This window comes from Numida meleagris, chromosome 2, assembly GCF_002078875.1.
Source record: "Numida meleagris isolate 19003 breed g44 Domestic line chromosome 2, NumMel1.0, whole genome shotgun sequence".
NCBI classification, from domain to species: domain Eukaryota; kingdom Metazoa; phylum Chordata; class Aves; order Galliformes; family Numididae; genus Numida; species Numida meleagris.
The window spans coordinates 42,234,880-42,257,925 of record NC_034410.1 but is presented as its reverse complement, the minus strand read 5'-3'; the positions used below and the strand labels follow the sequence as shown (position 1 = coordinate 42,257,925).

At 37.7% G+C, this 23,046-nt stretch overlaps 1 protein-coding gene across 1 annotated transcript; it reads right to left on the bottom strand.

The window, feature by feature from the left end:
- LOC110394057 (prostatic acid phosphatase-like) lies at positions 422-22,783 on the bottom strand. The gene is made up of 11 exons (XM_021387686.1): positions 22,589-22,783; positions 16,585-16,680; positions 15,077-15,163; positions 14,078-14,230; positions 11,319-11,417; positions 9,405-9,509; positions 8,343-8,475; positions 6,872-6,954; positions 4,973-5,079; positions 4,250-4,419; positions 422-3,306 (listed from the first exon to the last, which is right to left on the bottom strand). The coding sequence occupies exons 1-11, from the start codon at positions 22,700-22,702 to the stop codon at positions 3,188-3,190; spliced, it is 1,266 nt and encodes a 421-aa protein (XP_021243361.1). The 5' UTR covers positions 22,703-22,783; the 3' UTR covers positions 422-3,187.

Genomic DNA, 23,046 nt, shown 5'->3' with positions numbered 1-23,046 from the left:
TGCTTCGGAGTGAGCTGGTATTACTTAAGCCAAATAGCTATGCTGTGCTGTCCCAGTGTGTGCAGTACTGAGGACTCTGCATAAACAAGTTCCAGAACGAAATCAATTCAGTAAGAGAAGGTTGTTGCTGACAGAGCTGGAAAATGCTGTGTAAGCATTGCTGTCTGCCACACGCTCCAGGAAACCCTGCTACAGAGCTGCTAGTTGCTACTGTAATTATAGCAGAGGCAGATGATGTCACTGCTAGAGGGCAAATGAAAGAGCTTGATGTCATCAACGTTAGCATTATTTATGTCAAAGCATCAGTGCTTTAAGAGTCTCTTCTTTCAGAAGGAGCAACTCTAAGCATTCACTTCTGTTTGAAAATTATAGGCATGCTGAAAGCTCCATTGTTTTTCACTCAAATACAAATACAGATGCATTGTTTCTTTAACATATTTTATTACAGTGCTACAAATTGCTTGGAGACAAGATATTTTCTAATCACAGTCCACAGATTCTGCTGAGCAAATTGTAAATATAGCTCAAAAAATGACAAAAAGCCACAAACTTGTCTAATGCAGCCTTTTACTTCACCTGGCTTTGATCAAGGCAAAGGTTCTTTACTAACAATGAGTTTGGGGACCTAGACTACTAATGTATGAAATTCTTACTGTAACTTCATTAATTCTGAAGTTACAACATCTGAATCTATCCACTACATTCTATGTAACTTGCATTCACTAGATTCTTTCTAAAAGTAGACAGGCATTTCCAGGTATGACTTTTTGTTAATAAAACAGGAATCCCTGCAATAAAATTCTGACAGCATCTGCTGTGGCTAGAATTACCTCATCTCTTAAAATCCTTTGCAACAGCTTATGAGCTCATGCTTGAGTAGCATCAATGACAAAAGATGTCTCAGACACTTCACATTTTACTTTCTGTCTGGGTGTGCTTCTTTTTCTAAGTCAATGTCAGAAAAACATGCTCCATTCTGCTTCTTGTAGAGTGCAACTGTGACTGTGTGATCTCTTAAAGACAGTTCTTGCTGCAGTTTATCAGTCAATGATGTATCTTCATGTGTCAAGGACCTGACTGCCTCTGGTAAAAAAAACTTACCCAATCTGTCCTGAAGTGAGTGTCAGTAGCTCTGTGGTCATGGTAATAGAGCTCGGCAACTGGTAGTCACTGAGAATACATACTCAGGAGCCAGGATCGGTTTTGCAGTTTGTGCTGAGCAGTGAGTCCACTGCTAACAAACCAACTCAGACAAACCAACTCAGGCTTGTTTTGTAGAGTTGCTCTTAACACTTTTGATGAAAATATAAACACATATTTAAGTTTTGGCACTGAGGATCAGAGTAACTAGTTAAATTCTGAAGCTTGTATACACAAAACATCTGATTTACAGATAGCCTTTTTTTTTTTTTTTTGAGAACTTTGCCCTGAGAAAAGATCTTTACCATGTAGGAATCAAATCCATCAGCTGATTATGATTTTTTCCTAAAACGGATGAAATGGAAATGTCAAGGATAGTAGTAAAAGCTTTTTACCGAGTGGGAAATATTTCTTCAAAAGGTGAATAACTTTGTAGCTGAAGTTACTGCAGGAAAAAACAGTGATACTTTGAAATTCCCACAGGGCTTTGTAATTTTGCTTGATTCATGCTATTTAATATCCATACATCTAATTACATCATATTTTAAATGTCTGTTGATGTAATACTGAGGGTAAGTCTCTGTAGATCAGTGGGAGTTGCATGCTTCTGTGCTCCAAATCGCAGCACAGAGAGGTGAGCTGAAGTCAGTCCAGAAACAGTGCATCAACATAGATGTGATTCTGTATGTGACATAAGCAGCTCCATCTCTCAGCTTTTTCTAGACTTCTGCACCTCAATGGAACTCATCAACTTGAGCACGCGATTGCTTACTGTTTCTGTCAGGCTGAAGTTGCTGTTGGCATTTGTCTGTATAAATGTCTTGATTTTTTAAAAGGCTTCTTCATGGTAATGTAATGCACTGTATCCTTTGCAGGACTGCAGGATAAAAATCTTGATTCAGCCCTTGAAACATATGATGATAAGCGCTATTTTATACAATATCAGTGCTTATAATAATAGTTTATGATACTAGAGAGAAATTATGGAAACAGATTCCCTACCACTAGGAGCTTACAATCTAAACAAATAAAGTACATTTCACAGAAGAGATCAATATACAAAAAGCAGAATTGTCTTCTTTCTTCCAGTGTGTATCTTGCTAACTTAAGGGATTTTGAGCAGAACAAGGAATTACTGTAAATTAAAATCATGAGAAAAGCGATAGCTGGAGGAAGCATGGCTGAAAGAACTAAGATTACATCAGTGTCCTGAAGCAGGACAGGATACAGACGCATCAAAGAAAAGATATATGGCAAAGCGTCATCCATAAATGGGAGCTCAGAAAAACAGGAAGGGAATGTTGCCCCAGAAAATAGATTTAAATGCATTTACTTATCTGTATTAGTTAATCTGTGGACACTGACAAAGATCCTCTTGCACTAAACTTCTTGATTGATGCTTGTTTATGTGACAGTCTTCCCAGATTTCTACAAATTTCTATGAGAGCTGCAGTAGTACAACTCCTTTAAAAACGTGCAGCAGGCTTTTATTAGCTGGAGGCCAAGTAGAAAACCTATGCATGGATTTGTATGAATAAATGCAAAAAACAGTATGTCCAAGTGCTGGTAATTGCAGCTTCTGCTCACTGAAAACATTTTCCTGTGCATCATCAAAATAGTTGTTTGCAAGAAGTAAGAAAAATATTATAGTTTGTGATTTTTGAAAAAAGACTCCTTGAGCAGGATAAGGGAGAAGCAGAGGGCAATTCCCTCCCCAGAAAAAGCAAAAACAAATCATAAGCAATAGTACTCCTTCACCCCAGTGGACAGCTTAATAATGTTTAATAGTAGTGGAAAACCTAAAGGCAGAAATTGAAGTAATTCCCTCTTCCTAGCAATGTATATTCTTAATAATAATTTTCTACAGTGTTTCTCACTGGAGATATCCAGTCTTAAAGGATTGAGGCCACTGATACCTCAGCTCTTCAAGTTTGTTGAATATGTTTTGGAGATGTATGTGGACAGAGCAAACTGATGGATACAAGCCAGAGCAAGTTAAAGAATTGCCTGATGTGTAGCTGCTCTCTTTAATTTCTTCACCTCTCCTTTAAATGTCTTGGTAATTGTTTCTGCGCCTGCAGCGTCCATAGTGATAAAGGAGATAGAGTAGCACAAGGTTAAAAATGAACAACAAGCCAACAGCAACATCAAATCCAATATAGATATCTGTAAAGAAAAAAAATAAAGGAGAAGACTGTTAAGGAAAGACATATATGTATGTAATTTTAGATACACAGATAACAGTCTAATGAAAAGCATGTACAATGCAAATATTTTCATAGTTGAATTTTCATATTTGTATCAAGATCCGTGGTCTGCATTACATTTAATGTAAGTATGAATACATACACTTTAATCCTGAAAACACATAAGCAGTTTCCTGTGGATGGCCAAATCTTATTTCTAGGCTTTCACAGGGCAAGAGTGACATTTCATGTGTAGTTAATACAAACCATGAGTTTCATCAGGGATAAGCAAAACACTGAATATATGCAGGAAGGGAGAAATATACCATGACTAATGGAAAGTGGCAGTTGGTGCCCTGCCCTCCTGGAAATCACATTCTGGAAGGAAGAAAGGAATCTAGCAAAGGTTATCAGCTGTCAGCTGTTGGTAGTTCAAGAGAAATAGCCTCTCTGTCTGCATAGATCAACTGCACTGGATTTGCACAGTGAAGGCTAAGGTATCATAGTACATGTGCCAGAAATTCAGATGCGTAAATCTTACTGTGCACGTGCAAGCCATTTATGTTTTGCATCTACAGAAGCTCTGATGAATCCAACATACACAGGACTCCTTGCATAGCACCTTTATGATTTATATTTCTGTCATATATTTGCAGCAATGGGAGCTCTACTTCGGGCCATGTCCTTAGGTAGCTCCATATGCAAATGTGCTAATAATAGTACTGCCTTCACATGTCAAACAAGTCTATCCTTTACATTCTCAGAGAAATTTAATTTACATCTGCTTTCTTTGTCCATAGTAAAGCTGGTCCACACCTGTTAAAGAGAGCTCAATCTATCATGTGAAAGGTACAAATTTCGGGGCCATTGACACAATTTCTGCTTCCGTGACTTATGTATAAAATACAGAGCTGTTACACTACCTTTCATTTTGTCTTTATTCCCACATTCTTTTGACCAATTTTCTGTAATTACAGGAGAAACTAATTCAGCAAACTTCTCAAGTGGGCAAGAAGAGGTGCATCCTGGCAGAGTGAGTAGATAAGGATCCACTGAAGAGTCATTCCGATAATGCATTTCAATGCTATACTGCCTGATTAATGAAATTGAAAAGATTTGTTAAAAACTGTTCTTAAATAAAAGATTTCTGACAGGCAGAATGTTGCAAACAGGTTCTAGCGTCCTACTCTAGAACCCACTCTTCAAGAATGAAGGTTTTCTAAAAGACATATGAAAGACAGTTTGCCGAAGACAGTTAACACACAGGTCACCAGTCAGATCAAAAGGTCCTTCTGATGCCTTTTGGTCTTCTAAACTCTCTGGTTTACTTGGGATTTATGAGATATCTGAGTGATGTTGCAACCATTTGAAGAAACAGATAAGTTTGATTTACCACTTACTTCCAGTTGATAAGGACTGTTTTCTTCTTCTTCTGGTCTCTCAAAGCACACAGATATATGCATATCCAACAAATGTAATTTTTCCTGTTTTAACATAACTTTGTGCCTGTTTTGGGTACTCAGTGAAATATCAGTTTAAAGCAAATTTGCATCCCCTCAAGAGTATTTGAAAGAAAAATGGTTTGCAGGAAAAGGAAACCAGCTTTTAAATACTCCTTATTCTTACATAGATAAGAAGATACTTGCCCACTGCTTTCTTGATAGAGTTCAAAAAACTGGCAAGCAGCATACGGTGGCAGTTTACCGTTGAAAATATTGAGAGCGATCTGGATGGCTCCTATTGTGGTGTCGTGCTATTGGGAAAAAAAAATCCATTATTGAAATTCAGTAAAATCAACTGCTATTTCTAGAGAATAATGAGAAGAGACTCGATAGGGGGTAGAAATCCAGATAAAATAAAGCCTGTGTAAATTTGACTATAAGAATGTATTTAGAGTATTCATTATCAGGTAAAATGTTAGCAGATTACTTCAGACAGCAGTGGGCATTTCAAAAGAGTTACTGCAGTATGTATGCAACATCTGGCAATACTTTTTTAAGAAGAAATAATGAAGGAAAGCATGATCTGATCTGAGACATAAATCCATTTTTCCAGGGCATTTTGCTATCCCTTCTTTCTGGAATGACTTTTGGTTCCAAGAACAGATTAAGGCTGTACAAGGTAGTGTACCTCATGGCATTTCAAGTTAAAATCCATGTGTTTTTTTAATGATGTTATACAAAATAGTTGCATACAAAGATTGTTTCTCATCACCCCTATATAAACCCAGAACTTTTTAAACTGCTGTTCCTTCTATTTTGACTTACACAATAAAACCTCAGTTTGGCTTCTGTTTTTGACAGAATCAGTTAACCTCAGTCATCCACCTGCAGTCTCTTCCTCTCCTCATTACCTCTTCTCTATATTATAGTCCCTCTTCTCTATATTATAGTCTAACTTCTGCATTTTAATTATTATGCAAGATCTTGAACTTTTTAGAGTGATCAGTTTCAAAAATAAGGGTATATATGATCTCAAGGCTTTAAAGCAGCAGTGAAAATTCTGGATGCACTTATTGTACTTCCTTCTCAAAAACAATATAGTAGATCTAGAAAACACACAGAAAAGGCAGCCAGAAGATGTTACGGTGTTGTGCAGCTCCTAAATGAGGAAAGATTAAATATTGGAAAATGTTTAGGGAAAAGAAAAATGGAAGAAATGAGACAGAAAATAGTACATTCATAAATGAACTGGGAAAAAATGAAGAAAGAATGTCTATTCTCTTTTACCCACAATAGAAATGCTAGGAGGGAGTTGAATAAGTGTTAAGTTTTAAAAAATTAGTGTTAAGTTTTGGAGCATAAATATGGGAGTACTTTTTTTTTAACACACAAGTTTAGAAGTCATTGCCACAGGGTCTTGCAGATGCCAAAAGCAAAATGAATTTTAAAAGCAATTAGATAAATTGATGGAAGAATGTCTGTTAAGAGTTATTAAAAGCAGGGACAAAGGTTCTGACTCAGGAAGTCCATAAACCACAGTCTGTTGAGAGGTTGCATCGAGGAAGCATCACCCCATGCTGGTATTATTCTCACATTCTTCCCTGCTGCTGCCCACTGACAGAGACAGGATAAAGTATGAGCTAAGTGGATCTTGATCTGATCCAAATGGCCCTTTTTGTCCTCTAAAATAAAATGAAGTGGAATTTTAAAAAATAGAAAGAAAGAGTATTCAGCTGTACTATCCCTTTCTGAGAAGAGGAAGTGTTTGGAAGCACAGCTGGAGTTCTGCTGTGTACCAGCATCTCTGGGTAAGGAGCACCTAAGGCAAGATGCAACTTATGAAACTGCACCAAAAATTGCAGAAAAATAATGACAATATAATGCACAGATATTTTTACCATGTACAGTTTGACTGAAATAGGTGTGAGCCTTGTCCTGCTGTATTCCGATATTGCGCTGTGTTCACCTTATTACCTGAATTGGACTGTGGAACTGAACTGTGTATATTTACTCATTTAACTTACGCGGAGACTGATTATTCTCTTTCAGAGGTTTTTACTAGTGAAATCATAGAAATATTTTATAAAAAGTGAAGATACTTACTGCAGAGTAGACCTCCATTTTTCTTTCTTTTGAAGAATTGGTGGCTTGCTTAATACTATTTAAAATAATATTCACAAGGACACCTTAGAAAGATGGGGGAGAAAGGAAGAAGAAAATGAAGATATAACATTTGCATAGAACCAAAAGAGGTAAAGAGTTTTATGTGTCAAACAGAACACTTCTACTCAGACCTCATACTCATTTTTTTGCTCGTCCCAGCTTCACAAGTAGTGAGAAAATAGTGCCAAGAAAAGTTAAATGTATCATTCATCTTCCAGGCCAACTGAAGTGATTGGATTTACAGAAATCAGCTAGAATTATCCTCAGAATTATGGCCAATGACACTTCCAGTTTTGTTCTGCCGAGATCTCCATTGCTTTTTGTCTCTTTGGAGTGTTGCAATAATGACAGCTGCTCTAGCCACTTCCTCTCTAGATGCTGAATAAATATTTTTAACTGTTTACTTCCCACAAGTCACTCAGTATCAATTCTTGATTTTATCAAAGCTCTTTTGTACTCCTTGTCCAAACCAGAGATACTCCAAAGCCAGCAGAACAAGGGTAGCTGAAATTCCTGAACTTGAAATGAAGTTATACCATCCTGAGGGAAAAGCACCTGAACACTAAAAAGAAGTTCTGACCTCCTGTTATGGCCAGCTGCCAGATATTGAACTTCAGTGCAGGTCTGAGCATGTAATTATTTTATGGCTTGACCTAGTGATATGTATGCCTAGATAATGAGGTTGCTAATCTTTAACTAGGTCTAGCCTGTAGGGTAGGTACATTGCAGAGAATAGCCCCAAACAGTCCAGAGTGTAGATACTCAAGCTCACTTGTCCAGTTTTCCTGCTCATGGACACCTGTGAATTGTACACTGAATGCCTGTGACTTGTGCTGCTGTATAGGCAGAATGTGCACAGCCTGTGCACCCCAGTTTTGGAGCAAAGCAGTAGTCTTAGATCTTGCAGTATAGATATAACTTGGATCTTTCATCTTCCACTCTGATCAGACTGTTTTGAAGCAGCTTTACATCAGGTTCTCAGAGAGCTATCAGTGTGTTGCTAAGGTTCTGGCACAATATAAAAACAATACATCAAGGGGAAAAAAAAGATCAAGAAACATCTAGAATAAATATTGGAGAAAAAGAACTTAATCTAAACTAATATCAGAAAAGTAAAGATTATGCCAGTGAGGTCTTGATTTTTTTTCCTTGTTTTTTTTTTTCTCAAAGTTTTTATTTCCTAAAATCTATAGGATAACCAAAGACATTCATGTTTATACCTTTTTTCAATGTCTAACCCATGCAAATCCCCATATTCAGCAGATATTTTCATATTTAACGTGGCACCTGATGACCATAGTTACAAACCAATGTTGTTAATAATAATTTTTCATAAGTAGGATGACAGGATGTTCTATGTTGTTATAGGCATTGTCTCATCCTTTCTGGGAGTGAAGCATTTTTGATTTACCTCCTTGTAGTCGTGATTTCTCTTCTGTTTTATAAACTCCAAATAGTGATAATAAGGCCAATTCTGCCAGTTTTTCCATCTTGTCCACTGCATCTTTGGTGGCCCATACAGGTAGAGAGTAATTGTGAATACTCTAGTGAGAAAGGAAAGCAATGTTTTTTATTATATTCCCATCTTTCTATTGCCCATCCTCACACTACTACATTTGGACTCTCTGAGGCTGTCCTGCAAGTCTTTGTCCATTGTGGTTTTACTCATCAGCATTCCATGAAATACCCTCTGTGGAAATGGGGATCAACCTGAAGTGGATGAACAGGAAGAGGGGAATCATCTGTGCCGAGGTAATCTCTGTTAGGCACCATGTATTATTACTGTAACAGTACTACTTTTTAATTTTGTTTGTGTGACAAATTACAGACACATATCTTACCCTCTTCCTGTCCTCTAATAGTGAGCCTCCAGGGTATAATCTAGCTCCAAATTGCCCCACCTTTTCCACACAGTTGTCTTATCAATCACTGGTCACTTACAGACAAGTGTCACTCTACTGTCACGTAGGAGTGATTGTGTCTTACAGTACAGAATTATCCTATGCTTGGGACCAGTCTGACTCTGTTCGCTGGAGCAATCAGTTTTCTATCTTATAGATCTTAATTTTATCTCTCATTTTCAATATGCAAGTATTTTGATATTTGCCTATTAATAGGCTAAAACAAAAAAAAATTCATTTTCCTGTTAAAAATCAATATAAGCCAGCCAGCATGCTCAAAAAATTATACAGCAACATATTGGAAAGGAAAAAAAATGGAATAAAGGGAGTAAGTTTTGGTGCCAGTTCCGTATGGTAAAACATCAAATGAAGACAGCAGTTTTCCAACCTATAAGCCATGCTCTTGGGATATCTTTTACCATTGCACTAAATTAGGATTTAGATTCAAAGTTAGAAGCAAATAAGCAAATTCATGAGGGCAACTCATTTCTATGGAACCACATTTACATTGTTCAACTGAAACATATCTTGGAGTTATTTTCTTCCCGTAATCCTTACTGCATTGTTATTACCTCACAGTATAGAGTGTCATATGTATTCCAGAGCTGGAAATTGTCCAGTATTTTAAGATGATTTAGTTCAAGTCCTGTGTTAACTGCCATTGTTTGTAAAAAATCCTGGGGGAAAAAAAAAGTGAAGAACACACCACAAATACTCAGTACACACAGAACATTTATGCATACAGATTCACTAGCATTCAACCTGACAACACGCAAATGTTTAATTTTACAAATATGAAATTCTTATAAAGGAAGATTTTGGTGGAAGTTTTCATTTTTTAACGATTTTGAGGTGCTGATTTCTATTTCAGACACTATTTTTTGCTCAGCTTTACTATGGAGGCCTGGTATTCATGCTGTTACCTTCTCCTGTTCTTCTGACTGCTCCAGGAGGCTACCTCCATTTCCTCAAGCCTTCAGAAGTAAAGAAGGTGGCACGTAAGGAAGATGAGAAAAAAAGAATGAAGGGAAAATAGAAAAAAAAAAACCACAAAATCCAGAGGGAAATACTCAGGATGAGGTAAAAAGAAGCTGAGGAGGAAACTAGATTTTCCTTCAGCTGTTGAAAGGAGGCTGAGGATCTAAGTAATAGGTCCACAACAGCTCCCATAAGGATTCTTACTGTGTGTTACCACAGAAGAATAAAGGGACTGGATAATATTCCTTATTCCTGCATTGCCTATTTCATGCTGGTAGCTGAGAGAGGACGGCTATGAAGTTTTAATTCACCTCTCTGGCAGGTGAATGAGTCTGCCTAGAGTAGCTGAGCTAGCAGAAAATTAGATGTAAGCCAAGAAAAATAGAAAATGCTGGGTTTAGCCCAACAAGTGTAAGCAGTAAACCTGAAGTGACTTACAGAGAATGTCAGGGTATGGGAAATAAAAGACCCCTGCTTCATTTGTGCAGTAATGCTATTACAAAGTGCATGAGCACAGCAGTGACAGAAGAGACCACAATCCAGAGCAATTTCTGTTTGCATGGTTGCATGAGATGGATATACTATCCATATACCCACAGTCTTTTGCAGCACTGGAATGGGAAATTCTGGATCACTGACTGTGAAGTTTTGTGTCAGGTTAAAAACAGAAGTATATCTTGTGATGGACCTAAAATGCATCTCTGAGATAAATTTACACAAGAGCGTTTGCCTGATTTGGCTTGCTTCAGTTCTTTGTCACCACAGAATGATTTGGTCTGGAAGGGACCTTAAAGACCACCTAGTTCCACTCCCCATGGGCAGACACCTCTCACTAGACCAGGTTGCCCAAAGCCCCATCTAACTCACTCTAGAACTCTTACAGGGATAGGGTAACCACAGCTTCTCTGGGCAGCCTGTTCCAGTGCCTCCTCACATGCAAAGCGAAGAATTTCTTCCTAATGTCTAATCTAAATTTTCTGTTTAAAGTCGTTACCCCTTGTCCTATCACTGCATACCCTGATAAGAGTTCCTCCCATCTTTCCTCCCCGGAGATTACTCTTCTCGAGGCCAAAGAACCCCAGCCCTCTCAGTCTAACTTCATAGGAGCATCTGTTGCAGCATCAATTTCAAAGTCACAACAGTAAGGCCTAAGCCTTCCTAAGTTTCAGGAGATTTATCAGATTTTTAGAATTGATACCTTCCTTGCGTAACTGGAAATCACTGCATCCAGAAATTTCTTCTCCTTTCAAATCATTGAACTTTAGCTATATCCAAGCAGTCTTAGAAAATTAACATTAAATTCAGATTTTAAAAGATGAAATAATTTTTAAAACTGTGAGAAAAGCCTAAGTGTATCAAACATACTTTTTGACGGCACTGGCCTCCATTTCTAATTTGAAGAGAGCTCTCAGGACTTCTTAGCAAATGGAAATAACACGATTCTATAAATTCTACATCTTCTTCCTTTCCTTTTTCTTATTTTTCATTTCCTCTTCATTTTGTCTTACCATGTATGGTTGTATTCTACTTTGAAATTCACTAGATGTTTGGGTTTCATTCTGAAGTTCATCAAAACGGGGACAGTCACGCAGAGGAAAATGCAGCTTCTGAAACAAAAGAAACAAAGCTTAAAATCATTTTAGAACTAATGAACACACCTCTAGTTCCTCTGTTGCTGAGACTGCTGATGTAATATTTGTGATATAAGTTCATGGCCCTGCTACAGTGACTCCGTAACAGTTTGTTTGGGTGCCTTGTTCATGAATTCTTGAACAGAGGAAATGGAGTGTAGTAGCTTGACTTTTCAGTGGGTACTTGTGGCCATGATTGCTGGATTTCCATCAATTGAACCAATTTTGACAGGAAGCAGTTACACATGTGTCGGGGGATTGCTTTTGCATCAGAGTCCATAATCAGGAATTTTAAAAAGTTACAATTTCCCTCTCAATTTCTGAATCCCAGTAGATGCTGCTTGACTCCATCTAGGGCTGGAATCTGAATTATCTCTCAGTCTACACATGCTGCTTTCAGCCCTCTGGAGATAAGTACTGTATTATGGTAAGCATTTTAAGTAACTACTTAATGGACAGAACTTGAAATATGAGTGACAAATAAATTGTGCTCCTGAAATATCAAAAATTTTGATATGGCTCTGCTCTTGTTTGGGAGCATGGTTTCATATTTAATAAACCCAAGTCTATGATTTATGAGGTCACCTAATAGTACATATTTGATGTGAACCACGTATAAATACAGATACATCCATTGAACTGTGTGCTGACAGACATATACTTTATGCCAGTTGCAGAAGCACAGATGATACCTAATCCAGATGGTGCCTAATAAAGCCTGCCAGCAAAAAATTACAATGAGCAAAATAAACTTGTGCTGATTCAGCAATTTATGCCACATCACTTGAGCATTTTTGACCCAGCAGTAATATTATCCTGCAACCATACAAACTGTGTAATGGGACTGATTTAACATACAGTGGAAAAATTCTCTGTGTAGAGGCTCTTAGTAAAAGCCATTAAATTTGAATATCTATTGCCTATGCAGGACTAAAGAGGAAGATGGTCTGCTCTGCCATTTGATGAACAGTAGCAGACTGCACATAGAGGGCTTCTCTTTTTGTTTTATAACCATGAGGCTTTGCAGCAGCCACGAACTAACAGCAGCACACTTTCAGTAGCGCACATTTCCGTGGGAGCATTTTCTCTATAACAGCAGCACACTGGAGGTTGAAGGCTCAAAGCTGCAAAATGAAGCTGGGGAATGTTGTTTAACGACACAATAACAAATGTTTCTCTTGCTGTGTGGCTTAATTATTCCCCTCTAGGTCTTACTAATTAAGCCACTCCTTTTGGCCTCATTAAACTGTTGCCTGTCAGGTCTTGATATATCTCAGTGGCTGAAAAATAAACTGTGATTAGGTTGTTGCTTTTTTTTTTCCAGGATTGTACTTGGCCTCCATTTCCCATTTTGTGTTGCTTGGGGCTTGAAAACACTGTCAAACGTCTGTCTGGCTTGGCAAGGCAACAATGTTTTTTTTTTTTCCAGGTGGTTTGCAGAGTTAACAAGAATTTTGAATTGACTCAGAGAGGTTTCATCACACACAGTGAAACATCAATACCCACTCCTGAAACACCTTCAGAAGTTAGGGGGTACTAGATCTTCCTCCAAACAGGTCATGGCACTGCACTGTGATACTCCTAAGGACTACGAGATTTGATTTACATAAGGCTCTGGCCATTCTGATGCTCTTACATGTCTTGTGAGATCTTCCCCCAGTATTCTTCATTTAAATAACAGTGACAATATTCTTTTTTGTTTAGGAATAGAGGCAAGTTTCTAGCTGAATTGCGTTGTGCGCAATCAATTTTGTGGAAACTCCTTCTCCCTGTAGCTGCTTTCATGCCCAGCTTTAAAATGGATGAGTGCCAGTGGGAAGACAGATGCAGCCATCCCTGCTGAAGGAGTCTGTCCTCTGATGTTGGTGACTGGACAGGCAATAATTTAATAGGTCTTTTGAACACATTTCCTTAAAGTCAACTTCTATCCTCAAAGGCAGAACAAAATTAGCCTTCCTGCTATTAGATTTAATAACTTTTTTTTCCTAACACAATCCTTGTCACAGGTGTCAGTGACACTAAAATCTAAACCTGAGTCAGCCAGGAAGAGCTGTTTATAGCAAAACTTTACAAGACCAATCATTCAGGTGGGACTGCTATTTCTACAAACTGTAAGGGAAATGCTAGTTTCATTAAGTGTTTGTACAGCATAAAAGGGCCCTTGACTGTAATTAGAGTGCCTAAGTGCTACTAGAACAGGAAAGTAATAATTGAGAGGTCATTACAGTGGCTGATGTAAATCCCATTCCTTAAATAAACTAAGAATCAACTTGCTAAGGAGGGGAAGTCCATCTAGCTGATTGACACTCAGAAAAGCACTTGCTTTCTATATTGTTTTAAGGGAACTTCCTTGCAAGACTGTCCAAAAATGTCCTTTTCAGGAGAAATGCTGGAGCTGCACCTTGAAGAAAATGTGTTTGGTTGACTAATCAGGTATTCTGCAACTACAGAGCGAGGATTTTCATGCAGCTATTACACTTGAGTGATGATACACTTGTCAGCCAGTAGCTATGGTTGATGTTTTCTATTAGATTGAACTCAAAGAGAATATAAAATATTGTTTATAGTCTTCTTAAAAAAAAAAAAAAATCTGGGAAATCCTAAGGCATTATAGGAAGTGTCCAGGCAATACTCACCCGATCTGTTGATTTTGTCACAACATGAACAGGAATCGGTTGCCAGAGGAGCTCAGGGTTCCAAATTTGACTGCCAGTTGGTGGAAAGAGGCCAGAAAGGTATGACTGGGCACTCATAATGGTGCGGTCATAATCTGTACTTTGGATATAGAACTGAAGATAGAATGGCAATGAGTTAGTAAATAAATGGCAACAATAAAAAAAGAGGAAACATAACTCATCAAGCATGGCTTCATGTTTTCAGTTCTGTTTTTGCGTAGAATCAGAGCAGTGAAACCAAAACACAGCTTTCTAAGGCTCTACTACATCTGCATAAATGAAACTGCCAATACATCTTTCACTTTGGAATCTAACCTTCCAGCTGAACTAAAAAGAACAAGAAAACATGTTTTAAAATAACAAAGCTTTCTGTTTTCTGAGATTCAGGGTTACACTGCTATGATCAATCTGCTGTACCTCAAGGATGAAGGCACTTCTAATCATAGTGGGCAATAAAACTTCTCTTGGAAGCATGGCAAAGCTATAGTCTTTTATACTTTCTTACCCTTGCATTTCTCAGATATTGACCAAAATGGTAGCACTATTTCGCCACAGTGGGTCTGTGCCATGTGACAAGCACATTCTAACAACTATGAGACTTCCTGTTCACAGGATGATGCATGTGAACATGGCTCTTCACATTACTAGATATATATTCATATTTAAACAGGGTAGAAAAATATTAGGTCACTAGGGATAAATATCCAATTCATTAGAGGGTGTGGAGCTGTTCAGTCCCGGAAAACTGGGCAATGGAAGACCCAAACTGAATGTAGGAGCCTAAAGTTAAAGTCTTGACTCCATGCTTTTACCTTGACATAGAAGTCTGACTTTCAAAGAAGTTCTTCTGTTACCTGGATTTTAGCATTAATGAAAAGAATATGATGATGTCCTTTTTATAGACAAGCCCAAAGTTCTGCTATACGAGAGAACTATCCTACAGACAGTTCTGCTTTATACCTCTTTCCGGTTGTATGTGCTGTTCAAAAAGTTGGAATATCTTTTCCTTGTGTACTGTCCAAGTTCAAAGAGCTGCCGCATTCCAGCCTGTGAGGCAAGCACACAGATGACAATTAGATTAATGTGACTGGATAATGTTAAATATGTTTCTATTTTCTTTTCAGTCTTCAGCAATTTCTTTGTACATTATTATCAACTACTTGTAGAACATACTGTCTATTTTGTAGGTGATGAAGAGTTTTTAACTGAAATACTCATTTATATGTATGAAAAAAAATGATACATTCTGAGATTTTAAGACTCCAACATCTACTGTGAAGAAGGCAATGAACCTGATTCTATACAAAGTACTATTTTCACAGTGCTGTTGCTCTGTAAATGCTCCTGGAGTTATTAATAATCAACACTGTAAATAGTATGTCTGTTAATGACATCTGAAAAAGGAAGATTGATAGCCTTGTATTCATAAATGTCATTGCTATGCTATTTGATCAACCTGATTAATTTGTGGCTTACATTACATGTCTTTAATAATTGTTTTCCCATCTTTGGTTTGGTACAAGTGCATTTGTCTTACACCGCGCACTGGTTTTTCTATAATTCGTTTCAAATGCTCTGAGCAGAACTTTAACTTTTAGCTGTCAGAGAAGTACATTCTTACTATTGTTGACAAAAAGGGAATAAAATAGAAAAAAAGCTTCCCCAAAAATCTATGCCAAAGCAGCAACTTTTTTTTTCTTATTATATTATAAGCTACTTGCAGGGGGATCATAACATGTTCTCTGACTGCCTGAATTTTATGGATCTTTCAAGCCTCACTTCAAATAATAAATGCTGAATTTTCTCTGATTCATGCTTCTGCATCAGGATGACATATTGCTACAGCATGCACTGGCCTCTCTTTGCTCCAGATTTGCATCTGCCAAACACAGTTAAAGAGTTAAGGCTTGATGTTAAGGTGCCAGAGCAAAAGTAGGTTCAGCATACCCTACTGAAGCTCTGGACTGAAAGCAGACTCATTAGAAGACACACTGTCCCCGGAAGCAGCTTTCTCCTGCAAGACTTCCCTTTTTTTGTGAGTAGGTGGTTTCTAGTAAAATTATGAAATATGGATTCATCACTTGACCTGGTGTGCAGGTATAATTAATTTATCCTGCCATGCATCCCCGTGTTTAATGGCCATTAGAATTTAGGCAATGTTGGATCATGGATAATCTTTAAACTTGCCATTTGTTTGAAGGCAGACATACTATCAGGAAGCTGTTGCTTGTAAGAAGGTATTTATGTAGCTATGATTAACAAGACTTTAGTTTAACAGAAGCTGGATGAATAATGTTCCACAAACATTTATGAATTATTGGATATTACATTTATGAATTATTGGATATTGCTAATAGCAACTATCAGTATTTGGCATTTGCTGATGTTTGTAGGGTACACATCAAAATCTGGCCACTTTCTATTTTTGTAGCATATGTAAGTAAGTGCTACTAATAAAATTAACATACCTTGGTAAGTTGTCCAAATCCTTGGGGCCATTCACTTTCTTTGTGTAAATCAGTTGGAAAGTTTACAACAGGTGATCGGTCACCATGTCGGAAAACCTAATAAAATTCATGTTAACAAATCAAATGAATTACTGCTAGCATTCCATTCTTCCCTGGCTAGTGGACAATCATGCAATTTTACTTCCAGTGCCATTTTAGAAATACAAATATTAGAGAGTGAGAAGCAACCTAGTCAAATAGGATTAGAGTACATTCTTTACACAGAAGAATAGATACTCTATGTAGGGGTTTAGTGGGCATGATCCTGATTATTCTTTCATTTAGGACTTAGAAATTTAATCAGCCAAAATGCTAAAACCCAGATTACATCCACAGCTAGGTACTTAGACAAGAAAGTGAACTGAATTTTGGACACTTGGCCACTGCAAATTTAAAAACAGTTCCTGATGTGTTTATATGAAGACTTAATTACTTTGGCACACACACTTGAAATTTTGCTGACTTCACCTTTACTTGTATCAGTGTTCAAATAACCAAATTCATTCCTAAATTTGCAAAAAAAAAAAAAAAAAAAANAAAAAAAAAAAAAAAAAAAAGTCAATCTGAAAGTGTTGTATATTTGTTCATAAAGTGATATTTGTTCCATAATAACACATTGATATATAACTTGATTATAATTAATACTTCCCATTGCCTAATTGAGCCACATCAATCTTCCCACACATCAGAGAGATCGGTTTGTTTGCCACTCCCACTGGAGCAGTATATATTTTTTCAAAATAAACTAAAGCAGTGTGGTTTAACGTTTTAATTACAACCCTTTTTAGCAGCATTCTGTACCAACGTGCACAAAACAGCCAGAGCAGGAACTTCAGGGTTAGGATATACTATCCTTTAAAAGAATATATAATTGGATTTCACTCTGTGTTCAAGTTCTCTACAGTAGACAGCAAGATCTGCTGGAGTATTAGAAACCATTGGAACCATACAGAAAACTGCTTATTGTTTTCTGGCATTTGCTAGTTGAACTTCACTGAAAATGGGGTCAACTTGAAATAAACATTGTTCAGTAAATCAAGGAGTCCTTTTTTACTACCATCAGCAAAATATTTGATTAATATCAAATTGCAGAGTTTCAAAAAAGAGATAGTTCTGAGTTGAAGTATAGCAAAATAGTTCATAAAATATTCTTAAATATTTTATTTTTATCTCCGTATGCAATTTTTAATTCTGTACACTGTTTTTTTTTTTTACTAGTCTGGAATCTCAGTACATTTTCTGTAATCATTTCTCACTGCACTTGTAGTGAACAGCAGAACAGGCAAAGAAGCACAGTATCTGGTGCTCGATTCAGCTGGATGCATGAGAAATGAGTGAGGGGGACTTTTGTGTCAGCACTTATTTCTTTGGTGTTTTGACATGCTGACATACTACATTGCCATGTAAGATTAATTAATTTTTCAGAACAACCTGATGTCTCTGTAAAGAATGAAGGTTAAATTCCCAATTAAAATGTAGCTGCGTACTTTCTTGTTAAATTACCTAACTTCACAGAAAAGCATTTTTATGAGTAATTGACAATTATTCAAACTGACATGCATAGATGACTACTTTTAGGTAATATAGTAACAGATCAAAAGCTGGCCAAGAAGTAAGCCTTTTTCATTAGTTTAAAAATGTGTTAGCTTTGAAATACTAGTTTATGATGCTTTACACGTCAACCCCTAAAAATATTCAATATGCCAGAACAAAGTAGCAGTTTACCTGATCAGAGGTGGGAAGGCAAAGACATAAAGATCCAAATATATGATATAAGGAGAAGGACCCGGGGGGTCTGGGTGGACAACCAATTGGCCATGAGCCAGCAGTGTGCCCTTGTGGCCAAGAAGGCCAGTGATATCCTGGGGTGCATTAAAAAAGAGTGTCGCCAGCAGGTTGAGGGAGGTGAACCTCTCCCTCTATTCTGCCTTGGTGAGGTCACATTTAGACTACTGTGTCCACTTCCAGGCTCCCCAGTTCATAAAAGACAGGGGTCTTCTAGAAGGAGTCCAGCAGAGGGCCACAAAGATGATTTGGGGCCTGGAGCATTTCCCTTATGAGGAAAGGCTGAGTAACCTGGGGCTGTTCAGCCTGGGGAAAAGAACACTGAGGGGGGATCTGACTAATGTTTATAAACATCTAAAGGAAGGTGGGAGGGAAATGGATGAGGCCAGGCTCTTCTCGGTGGTGTCCAGTGATAGGACAAGGAGCAATGGCCTAAAGCTTGTACACAGGAATTTCTGCACTAACATGCAGAAGAATTTCTTTATGGTAACAGTGATGGAGCACTGGAACAGGTTGCCCAGAGAGGTTGTGGAGTCTCTTTCTATGGAGATATTCAAGACCAGTCTGGACACCTGCCTATGTGACCTACTGTAGGGAACTTGCTTTAGCAGGGGAGTTGGACTCGATAATCTCTTGAAATCCCTTCCAACCCCTGCGACTCTATGATTCTCTGATTCTGTGATTTTGTGAGTACATGAGCATATGTGGGAGCTGGGAATCTAAAGAAAAAGATTCTTTTTCTCTTTTTAACATTAAGAAATGGAAAGAGTGGGAATTGTTCTCTTAAGCAGCACAGTTTCTTTAAGTTTACACAACAGAGAAAAAAGTTCATTTCCTTGTTCTCATTTTTTTTCACCTGCATTGTATAATGACATGTAAACACGATATTAACACTAAGCTGGAAGTAACAAGAAAGAAACAAAAACTACTGCCAAGACTGGAATCCTGTTTTTAAGGAATTGAAAGACTAAGCTTGTCAGACAGCTGATTTTTGTGTTCAAACTTTTTTCTTGCTTGCTGCTTCTGAAAATGACCTTGCTTCTGTTATGATTGAAAAAGAAATAATGACCTCATCATCTACCATGCAATCTAGAAGGCCAACTCATTCAGTAATATTCAGAAAAAAAAATATATCCCTCCAAAGCTTGCCCTGGTCATCAATTTGTATTTCTCAACACACAGCATCTGCATTTTGCTAAAAAGGAATTGATTATTCCAGTTAATTAAAAAATATTGGTGTGCTGCAGAATTTGTTGGGTTACAGATTGCCTTCCTGACCTGTCAGAGGACATACAACATGGCAGGATGAAACAAAAGGAAGAAGGCGGCATCATAAAAGGAAAAAAGACACTGGAAAACAAGAATGAAAAAATCACAAGGACATACATGAAAAGTGGAAAACACACCTTCTGTGTGTGTTCAGTTCAGCATCTCTGTATGTCACTTTATATGACCTCAGACAGTTCTCAAATGCAACTGATGCAGAGTTACCAAATGACCTCTCCTTCTGCTCTAGTACAGCTTGAAGCTGATTTGATGTTTGGGTTCTCCCATTCTTTCTTTACAGCATTGAGAGGGTGAGCACTTCAGATCAAAATGGCTTTGTGATTCAGACTTTGGCCAGCATTTGCTCCTACTGTTGTCAGATGAAAGATCATGTTGGAGAAAAACTAGGGCAGGGGAGAGGTAAGCTGAGAATATGGTATGTATAGGTGTATAAAACATCTTCATTCAGAAATGTCATTAATTACAGTGCATAACGTGGCTCTGAATAATAGTGAGCCCTGTACAGACATTTTTGTTGACAAACTCAACTTCAAATGAGATTTCTTATATTGCAGCTAGCAATAAGAAGGAAAAAAAACAGGAGATCTGTGAGACCAGACATGCCACCAGTCCATCATACATGCAGAAATACTGAGCATGTTCAGTCAAGATTTCAAATGGCTTGTGTTGATTACTCAGATAACATCCTTAGTCAGCACATCCTATTCTGAGAAAAAGCATGATGAAATCACATTACCTCAAAACCCACACCTCTTTGTGTAAGTGATAGGTGAAATGAGTGCCTGTCTGGAGGCAGAAGTTACAGATCAGAACTTCTTCACAGAGAGACAGTAGATCAGTATTGCATTCCTACTTGGATGCCCAATGGTCCTAGATAGTTCCTATTTCCTTCTGTTCCATCTAGATTATATTCAGTGCATAAGAATTATGGTTAGGGTTAATATCTACATGTGAGGAGGAAAACTAAATCAGCATTTTGACAAATTGGCTGGAATTACAGCTTTTCACCGCAAAGCAGATGTGGCTAATAATTAAAACACAGAAAATGAGCACAAAGATGGAAGATACAAGGAGAGAGCAATTCACCTTCAGCACAAATCTGGAAGTGAGCAAAAGGGAATTTGTCTGGTTCCACCCTCCCTCACAGATGTGTTTTATGTTATGCAATTCTGCTAAGAAAGTTCTTAAAATTCATTATGACACTTTTCTGCAATGCAATAATACTCTCAGGTGACTACATAGCAACTTACAGAGAATACAGCTGGAAAATGGCCACTGAATTAACTCAGAAAGGTGTCTTTTAGACCTACATTGACTGTAGCCTGACAGTCATTTTATCCCATTGTATCAACGAAATGTTTTGGGGCCAATTTCTATTAATTTCTCTTTCTGTTTCTGCTAGTAATTCTGATCACATGTAAATTCAGTCAGTGAACTCAGAAGGCAAAATTCTACTGAACACGCAGAAACCATGCCTTGAGAAAGGTGGTATATACTGCTAATAAGACTGAATCTATTGTAACTTTTCAGGTAGATTGGCCAGTCTAAGGAAAAGTGTTAGAGATAAAAGGAAACATTTACAATTAAATATACAAATTTTAACATTAGTTCTGATAATTTACTTCATAAATAGATATGGTGATATCTTTTTCTTTCTTTTTTTTTCTTCTCTTCTAGGTAGGTGGGGAAGATAGCTGCATAGGTGTGATAAGGTATCTGATTTAGGCTAGGAAGGACCTTATCTCCATAATGGTGAGCCTTTCCTGTAACTGTTTATTTTTGCAGTACCATTGCTTGATAGCACACAGGAACAAATCAGTAAAAGCCTCATTCTCTTCTGAGAGTTAATTCTCCAAAGCATGCTGACTGCCTGATTTCACCCCTGCATCAAGCTAGTTCTCCCTCTCACCATTGAAACAGTACGGATATTGCTATATACAGAATGTTACTGGAAGTAGTTAGAGTTGAGTCCCTGCCTTCTTTAGGGTCTGATACAGCAATAAGACTCAGCAGGAGTAGAAACTGGTTTTTCCTGTGCACTCTGGCCTCTCTCCAAGTGGCACATCTACATAATCCAGCCAATACAGAAGGGTGGAAGAACATCTTAAAAGTAAAATTCCTATTTATACACGTAAACTCCAATCCCCAAAACTTTATATTGAAAATACCACTTTAAACTAACTATTCTTTATCAGTCGGTATACCTCTCATTAAAAAAGAAAACCCCAAACAATTAGAATGAAAAGGGCTATGATGCAACCTTCACCATCCAAAATACTTTATTGAATTAATCTCTCATTTACTTCAGCTGTGGGGGAAACTGATGCTGAACTAATGTCCAGTTGCTTTAAAAAAAGCAATGAAACAGCAAAATACAATCACAGTCTGTTTTCCAAATAACTACAGTTAATGCAACATCCATCTCAAATCTCTACATAAAATGCCCTTTTCTGTTTCTTAGTACACTACTATCCTGATTCAGTTGTTCTGAGGTGGCAAATGCTTCCATTTTTATGGCGACTTCTATCTTGCAATTTCAGAGCACCTTATACCATCGAAAGCTTCAGCCTCCAAGCACAAAGCAGGTAGGCCATAATCGCCAGGTCTGACTATGCAACAGGTAAACTAGGCTTCAGATCTCTGTACCCCCGTGCACTAAGCCTCTACCACAAAGCAACGTGGTTTAGTTATACTGAAAAAATAACTAGTGGTTAGGAGGTGAAAATTCTTCTAGCTAGAGGCATCGTTATCTTAAGAAGTCTTTAAATTCAGTAAGAAAAAAAAAGTTGTATTTCTAAGTCTACAAAGAGGCAACTGCACACCTTGCTTGATTTGACAGCCATACCAAATTCCCTGCATTTCCCACAATTAAATAGAAAACAAAGCTACTCACTGCAACCACAAACTTCAGTTCTCTTTCTGCAGTAGCCTGCTGAAGCAGAAGGAAGGTAACATGAAAAGAAAAACATAGAATCCGAGATGGGCTGGGCAGCCCTATCACTCGCATCCTGGCAGCAGATGAAAAAAGTATCTGGAGCTCCTGCAGCTGCTCGGGCTGAACAGCCAGAATGGGAGGCTGGACTTCAAAAGGGGTGGAACTGTGGCTGGTGAATTTCAAATCCAGGAGGAATGTTGTGTGACTACGCAACAAACCTCATCACTCTTTGTTTTCAAGTTACTGTTTACATTCCATTTAATCAAGTCATAATTCATTTCCTTTTTGTCTGTGACGTTTTTCTCTTTTGGAGTTTAAGGATGAGGTTGAAATATGAGGAGTTGCTAGGCATTTGTAATGTTCCAACCTACCTGCTCTGTTTCCACTTCTTAGGGCTTTGAATTTTTCCAGATGAT